We start from the raw sequence: 8,128 nt of genomic DNA on the forward strand, positions 1-8,128 counted from the left end.
TTGAGGATTTCGGGAAATGATTCTCATCTGGTTTAAGATTTTAGAATTGCAGAGTTGAATGGCTGAATTATAATAGGATTTGAGTTCTTAGTTTTGTTGACTTGGTATGCTAGCTTGATCTATTTTGGAGATTGATTAGTTTGTAACCATATTAAAATATGATTAATCAGAGTTGAGTTATTGATATGAGATTTTTTTAGGAGAGAATTTCTTTGGGGATGGAAGGTAGTGTTCTAGTTCGAAAAATGATTGTTTTTAGCTCGAGGTTACAGTGACAGGTTAAGGATTTAATCCATATCAATTTTAAGAATAATAGATGATGGAAATAGTAGCGATGGATCACTTGCATGTTTGGAGGCTTTTTGGTTTTGACTAAGGGTGCATGAGATCGATGCGTAATAGTGGTGAGTGTGTATGCATTTCGGAGAATACAGGTCCTAGTCTCATTTTGGCTTGGAAGAAGTGTCTTGAGTAGGTGTTGAAGAGGAGTAAATACAATAGAATTAAATTCAAGAGATTTTGGCTTGGAGATTATACTTTCTTTTGGAGATTGAGTATCCAGTTGGTTGAATTAAGGACATTGTTATTTAACTTGAACAGAAATTGATGGGTCGTCATGTATGGTATAAGATAAGATCTTGGAAGTTGAAGCTTTGGCATCAGCGGTGGATGATATGATCAAGTATGTGAGTTAATAAAGCATTAGGATCATTGGGTGCTTTGCAATAGTTTTTGGTGGATTGAAGATTTGAGCAGTATGGCTTGCCTTGAGGTTTAATAGTGATGTACTATTGTAGGAACTAGTCGTGCTAATACTAACTCATAGGAGTAGAAGTAGCTGGGCGAGTTACTGAGAAGGTTTTGATAATGTTTTGGTGAAGTCAATGATGGTTCGTAGTGAGTTTAGTCATCGCTAGATTAGATGTTATTTAGAATGTAGGTGGCGAGCTTTTGGGTTTAGATTGTCGGGTAGAAGTCTTTAGATGCTCTTATTGGTTGGCCGAGTTGGAATCGAGCCTTCCTTATCTTAGATGAGATGGGCATATTTTGGAGTGATGTTACTTGTTTGTAATTTGGGATGTTGAGGTTGATTGATATTGGTTTTCTGTTTATGATAATGGATGTATTTGTGGAATATTGATTTAGGTTAAGGCAACAGAGTTATTTGAGGAATATGAGAGATAACTCCTGGTTTTGGGAAAGAGATATTTTCTATCAATTATGGTGAGAGTTTTCTGGTTAGTAGGTGGTGAGCTACTTTGTACTCAATAGTGTTATGTTGTGATATAATTAAAGATTCAAACCTTGTGTTGATCTTAAGGGATTATTGGTGATTGGAAAATTTGAGATGATACTTGTAATTAGAGATTAAACTTTTGGTGGTGCAGATTTATGATATGATTCTTGTTGATTTTGAGGGAATAGGTCTGGATGATGGAAATGCTTACTGATGGATAACTTTGGAAGTGGCTAATAGGTTACCAACTTGTAGAATACAATGAAAGTTTGGAAGATAAGGCATAAGAGTTGATTGAGGTTAACAGTTTATTGTGTGAGGATAATAATCATCGAAAATTCCTAGGTGTTGTAGTATCAGTTTTGTGGAAGTGGAGATTTCGGATTACATGGCTGTCCTAGGAGAATTAGACGTGAGATCCCATTGGGAGACTAATGCGAATATGATGGAATTACCTATGAGAGCAGACTTGAGAGAGCATTGCTCATGCCTGTTTGGGAGTTTTGATGGTAGGTTTGTCTCGAGCGTGTTCTGGGTCGTATCTTGTATCTTGCTTTGGCGTTAATGTTTGACCTCACAAATTCGAGGACGAAATTTTTTTAAAGGGGAGGATGTAACACCCTGTATTTTTAGTGTATTTTTAATTGAATGATTATTTGTTATTAATTTAAAAATTGATTCTCTTGTTTTAAAATTTTCAGATTTTAGTGGGTTTATTTTTATGATTTTTAATTTGTGAAAATTAAATTTAACATGTTTCCTTAATATTAATTATTGTTATGCATTTAAATTTCTTTTCATATTAAATTAACTTGATGTTGGATTTAATTATTTATTTTCATTTTAATCACTACGTTTGAATTATTTTATTGTACTTGTTGTTTTGAGATCGTTTCCGTTGGATTATTTTTGTGACCCAAGATGTGAGGATTGGATCTCATTTCTTTCCCTCCATTTTCTCTTTCCTCTCTTTTTCTCTTCTTCTTTCTTTTCTTTTTCTTCTTTTTATTTTCTTCTCCTTCCAGTTCTCTCCCGCGCGGCACCTCCTCCCTCTCTCTCCCCGTGCGCTTCTCCTTCTCCACCCAGTCGCCGCTGCGCGCCGCCGTGCGCGACACCGCCCCTCCCATCAGCTTCCCCACCTGCCGGCGACACCACCCCACCAATCTCACCCCTAACTCGCCGCCAATAGCCCCCGCATACCACACCAAGTTGCGGCACTCTCTTCACTCTAGCGCCGCCGTTGCGCCACCACCGGCCACCATTTCTTCACCACTTCATCCTCGACCTCCTAGCAACCCAATGCACCCAACCCCAGCTCCGATCCGTCACCAGTGAAGCACAACCAAACCCATTTCCTATTTGGGTATTTTTGGTCTTCAACCACCCTTTGCGCCGCCACTCACTGCCAACCACCACCACCACTAGCTTCACCGACATCCCTAAGCCCTACCCTATCAATTTCGGGTCTTGGTTTGTCCCCGTTCAAAAGTGGGTTTTGAGACCCACGGCCACAGTGCATTTTGCACTGTTCTGTTGCTGTGCCGCCATTTCTAGCACCTCCGTGATCTTTCAAAAATTATATTATGGCATTGTAAGTATTTTTCCAAAGAACTATCATGATTTAAATATATTTTTTGCACTAACTCATATTATTGTAATCTGGTTGGACATACCGGACTGAGTCCGAGGAGTTCGGGGGTCGGATGGATTGAGGACGGAGTTGTGTGTTTGGTTGGTATTGTGAAATGTTTGTTGTTGGTGTGATTTGGTTTATGCTATGAGATTTGTTGGCTGTTTCAGGTTTCAATATTGGTGTTTTGAATTTGAAGTTGGTTACGATGGATATTGATGATTTTAGAAAGTGGTGATATATTTTAGAATTATGAAGGTTTTAAGTTTTGAGGAATTAAAATAGGTTATTTTAGAAGTTTAGGCTTAAAATATCGAAATATGTGATTGATTGGAAACTTACGGAAATTACGTGATTATTTTGTAGGTGAAGATTTATAGTCCACTCGACATTTTTTAAGAAAATTCTAGAAAAATTAAGAATTCCAAGTTAGCGGGGTTCCTATGCTAGACCTTACACAAATTATTGAGACTGAGGTTGACTTTCTGAAAACTTTGCATATTTTTGTGATGAAATGAGAACTTGGGAAAAACCAACATCGGTCGCTTATTTGCACTACTCATGAATTCTGTATGAAAAAGAGAAAATATTTTCTGACATGCATTGCGTAGATATGAGCTAAATTTTGTCATGTTATCTCTGAATTTGAAAAAGAGCGATATTCAGAATCTGAAAAATTGTGCATTGATTTAGAAAGATGCTCTGACTTTTGTTTTCGGTATGCGAGAACGATCTAATTATGCTTTGGTACTCTGTTTTATTTTAATATGGCATCTGAAAACCTTTGGCATGGTGTACTGATTTTGTATCTGACTCTGTCTCTGCTCTGCTCTGCTCTGTTATGCTCTGCTCTGTTTGGGTTGGTACCAACTTCTCTGTCTCTGAGTGCACCCACTTTGGAAACAAGGTGGTTTTATTGTGATCTTTTTTGTGTGCACACTCGGGGCTTCGAGAAGAATAAGGGAAAGATTTCACCTCTATCTCTGCCCGGTTTCGCCACCAGGGATAGCACAACCCTACCACGGGGGTGAAACATGGTCTCTGCTCTGTAAGATGCTCTGTTTTGATATGATGATGATGCTCAGATTATGTTATGCCAAAGTGTTTTTAAATATGAAATGGATCTTTAAATATGAACATTTGACTCTTTTGGAGTATGAAAAGATTGAAAAGTCACTCTGATTTTCTGATAACATATTTCTGAGATCTGCATATAAAAATATAATGTTTTGTTTCTGCATACTGAACTTTCTGAAAAGGCTCATGCTTGCACGCTAGTATATGTTCTCTGTTTACTGAATTGTTGATAACTCACCCCCTCTTATCTCCAATATTTTCATATGATTGGAATATTTCTAGTTGAGGATCAAGAATATGGAGCATAGGTAAGAGGAGTTAAGAATAGTGATTTAAACATAGGAGGTTTACATGAGTATTGAGGATTTTGTTATTCAGTAAGTTTGTTGCGTTCTGATGATATAAATTGTTGGGAGGTTGATGTTTTTATTAAGACTTTGTATTGTTTTGGATCAATTATACTGGAGTATTTGATGTGAATTAATGAATAGTTTGTGAGATAGAGAAAAATTTGATTATGTACTATGTGGATGGAAAATGATTTTTAGCGACATGAGTTAACTCTCTGGACTTTCGGGGACGGGGTGTTACATAAGTAGTACTGGTAGTGCATCCAGTGCTGCCCCCTATGAAAAGGGATTCACAACTTGTGGCCACGGACGGAATCCAGGTCAAAGGGCCGCTAACCTTAACACACTGGGCGTAACAGTGTGTACGGGCCTATAAAAGTGAAAAGAAAGAATGTATGTATGTACGTATGTACGCATGCACGAACGCACTTTAAGAAATGAATGCACTGACGGGTGACACGTTTTACGAGAAGAAAGGAAAATCCCGTCTAGTGACGTTTTCAGATGAACGCACGTATGCACGCATGCATTTAAGTATATTATGTACGAATGATGAATGTATAAATGAAAACCTATGTTATGATATTTTAACTGCATGAAGTAATGCTTACGAGTCTTCGACTCATTTTAGTTTTTATGCATGTCCCTCCTTCCCCACAAGGAAGGAAATGAAGTACGCGTCGGGACAGACACAGCCCATGGGGAAGGGCACGGAAGTCTAGGCACGAGATTCAAGTGTAAGAGAGGTATTTTATTATTAAAATTGATGTTTTCAGCTATAAACCTCTTTTATTGCAAAAACATATTTTTATTTTATAAACGTAGAGTCTTGCACCCTGGAAAGAAAGTAAAAAGTTTTAAATCAGAAGGTAATTCTTGTCGTTCTTTCTCAAAATATTTAAAAAAAAAATTCACCACAAGAACGGACATTACAATATATAATAAGTCATAATCTAATTCTCGAATTTGTTATTACAAGAGAGAGAACATAAAAGATCAAATTATTGAGAACGTTGGATATGTTTGAAAATAAAGTAAATAACAAAAGCAATTAGCTCATGAGTTAATTAAAAACCTTGGATTTGATTAACAAATCATTGGCTCAAAGACTATAACGGAACACTGAAAATTTCTCAAAATACACGAGAGGAGCCAGCCAAGTGGGCCCACTGGCGTGTATCTTGAATGCAAAATACATAGATTCATGTACATAAATATGTGCCCCAAAAGCATAATGCCACTGCACGGCCTCCGCACATAATTTCTTCCTTCCAAACCCTAGAACTGCCCTATCCAAACCCCTCCCTATCTCTCTATCCATCCCTTACTTCATTTCCGGCGATGCGACGCTGAAGAAACTCAGAGTCTTCAGTTTGGGAACACGGTAGTAAGTTTTGGAAATGGCTTCGGCATGCATCAACAGTATCGGGATGTCGCCGGAGAACTTCCTCGACTGCCCCCTGGCGACGTTCCCTTCGTACGGCTGGCTCAGCCCTCGCATCTCCTTCAGCCGGGATGAAGATTCGTCGAAGCTCACCGGAACCAAACCTCGATCTCCGGTCGCTGAGGACTCACCGGAAAAGCCAGATCTAGACATTCCAGCTGGAGATTTCGAGTTTAGGCTTGAAGATCCTGTCACCATGCTTCCGGCTGACGAGCTCTTCTCCGGCGGAAAGCTCGTTCCGCTGCAGATCTCATCGGTCAAACAATCGGTCAACGAACCCACCACTTCGTCGGATATCAGGATCTCAGAGTCGGTTAAGTTCGGCCGAATAACCGAAATATCCTGTGCGGAACCCTATCTGTTCTCTCCCAAAGCCCCGAGGTGTTCAAGTCGTTGGAAGGAGCTTCTGGGTCTGAAGAAGCTCTACCAGAACACTGGCACCAAACCTGAAACCCACAAGACGACTTCAAGCACAAACCCTAAGTATCTTAAGCATTTCCTCCATAGAAGCTCAAAATCAACGTCTTCTCCCTCTGACGCTTCTCTGAGCGTCCCATTGTTAAAAGAGTCGGACTGCGAGTCCGTTTCAATCTCCTCACGTCTCTCTCTGTCGTCCTCATCCTCGGGTCACGAACACGAGGATCTTCCTAGGCTCTCACTTGACTCGGACAAACCAATCCCAAACCCAAATCCTAATCCGATATCCCTTCACCGGAATCCGAGCAACCCACCCAGGATGAGAATGGTGAAACCGAGGGAGATATTGTCGGATAATAGTCCAAATCTGACTCCGGTGACGAGGGTGGGAAGAAGCCCGATGAGGAGGGCAACCGGGGAGCCATCCGGTGTAGTGGGTTCTACGGGGGTTTCAGTGGACAGCCCGAGAATGAACTCGTCGGGAAAGATAGTGTTTCAGAGCTTGGAGCGGAGCTCAAGCAGTCCTAGTAGCTTCAACGGCGGGCACAGAACGTTCAAGCATAGGGGAATGGAGCGCTCCTACTCCGCCAACGTGAGGGTCACTCCGGTTCTCAATGTTCCGGTATGTTCGCTTCGTGGGTCCTCCAAGTCCGTCTCCGTGTTCGCATTTGGCCAACTATTCTCATCGCCGCAGAAGAGAGATGTTAACGGGACTGGATGGAGCAGTAAGCAGGGCTCGCATATCAAGTCCAAAAACCGCACCGATCGAACAGGACGGAACCCTGTAGAGGCAAAAAAAGTGGGAGGGTAACATCGAAAAACTGGTTTCACAATGGCTCTTTAACGTATTTTTTCTTCTGCGTTCTTATCTTCTTTTCAAAGCAAACACCTCATGACATTGTTGGCTTTTTGGTGTAGTTAGTTAATTTGCATTTCTTTCTTTATTTTTGACCGATTTTTAGACCATGTAAATATGAGGGGTCTTTTAATTCTCGTTTTCCGCGGATTGTTCTTGTGGATGTTCGACATTTTGTTCTAACTTTAACGGTAAATGCTAAGCTATGTAGTAGCAAATTTCCAGGTTCTCTGTAGGCATTGTTCTTGTTCTGTCCTTCTTGATCTGGAAGATAAGGATTCCGTATGTTTTTTTCCCCGTTTCATTTTCTGTTCATGAGTCCTGGGACAGCGATGGGAAATCTGTTTGTTTTGCACGCGCTTTAAGAGATTCGGACTGAAATGGGCCAGAGATTCGTTTTGAAAGATACTACTCCACGTACCTAATAAAGAGAGAGGTGTTATTCTAATGACGCGTGACGTGTCGTGCCTTTGTTTTTATCTGGAGGTGGAACGTGTTGTGCTTATCCAATCTGTCTCTTTCCATATATTTTTACTTCACTTTAATTTTGGTGCCTTGTTGTTTAGCGCGGAGTCGTCATGGGAAATGATGCCAAGATTCAAACTGTTGATCAGCGGCCCCAGCCAGCCGTGCTGAATTGGTATTTTTGCACGTCAATCTGATCCCGAAGCTCCTTTTAATTTTTTATTAAAAAAATGATATAATAAAAACTATATAACGTTCTATTTGCAATTAAGGATTAAATAATTATTATTTTTCATTTACGTTAAACCGCTGCTATGACAATAATCTTGAATTAATGTGAAAAAAATACTTATTTTAATACGAAGTTGTAGATATATTGTAGAGTAATTGATATTGTGTCATTGTCCTTCTTTCTTTCTCTTTATGTATGTAGATTATGTTCAATTTGTTAACAGGTCATGTCTTTGTACGTGGATTCGTTAGTTCTTTTTGTTAGGAAATGGTTTCTAATTCAATATTCCCCCACATTTACCAAAATTTCGAATTGCTGAATGAGCCCTTGCTCGAATAAAATCCTTCAATACTTGCGCATGGTAGGCTGAAAATTGGGCTGTTCGGTAATTTTCATCAATCTGGTCGAGAAATGGATAAG

The 8,128-nt window shown here is 39.8% G+C and overlaps 1 protein-coding gene and 1 non-coding gene across 5 annotated transcripts; both read left to right on the forward strand.

Moving 5' to 3' along the window:
- The first annotated feature begins 5,514 nt into the window (after positions 1-5,514).
- LOC121234567 lies at positions 5,515-7,863 on the forward strand. Of its 4 annotated transcripts, none has more exons than XR_005934417.1 (3): positions 5,515-6,962; positions 7,237-7,497; positions 7,578-7,674. XR_005934417.1 is itself a non-coding variant. In XM_041130536.1 (3 exons), the coding sequence occupies exons 1-2, from the start codon at positions 5,695-5,697 to the stop codon at positions 7,645-7,647; spliced, it is 1,338 nt and encodes a 445-aa protein (XP_040986470.1). In that variant the 5' UTR covers positions 5,515-5,694; the 3' UTR covers positions 7,648-7,696; positions 7,727-7,863. The 4 variants fall into 4 exon arrangements, 3 of the variants coding, with proteins under 3 accessions (XP_040986470.1, XP_040986469.1, XP_040986471.1); XM_041130536.1 differs by lacking the exon at positions 7,237-7,497 and adding an exon at positions 7,727-7,863 and having other exon boundaries at positions 7,578-7,696; XM_041130535.1 differs by having other exon boundaries at positions 7,237-7,674.
- Positions 7,589-7,680, forward strand: LOC121236275. The gene has a single exon (XR_005934712.1). It is a non-coding gene; the product is annotated as a small nucleolar RNA Z122 (small nucleolar RNA).
- Positions 7,864-8,128: the final 265 nt, after the last annotated feature.

Source organism: Juglans microcarpa x Juglans regia, chromosome 6D (assembly GCF_004785595.1).
Source record: "Juglans microcarpa x Juglans regia isolate MS1-56 chromosome 6D, Jm3101_v1.0, whole genome shotgun sequence".
In the NCBI taxonomy this organism is placed as follows: Eukaryota; Viridiplantae; Streptophyta; class Magnoliopsida; order Fagales; family Juglandaceae; genus Juglans; species Juglans microcarpa x Juglans regia.

Coding starts and splice junctions, on each gene's coding strand:
- LOC121234567 (XM_041130535.1), top strand. CDS start 5,695: ATGGCTTCGGCATGCATCAACAGTATCGGGATGTCGCCGGAGAACTTC. Junction 6,963..7,236: donor GAGGCAAAAAAAGTGGGAGG/GTAACATCGAAA, acceptor GCAAATTTCCAG/GTTCTCTGTAGGCATTGTTC.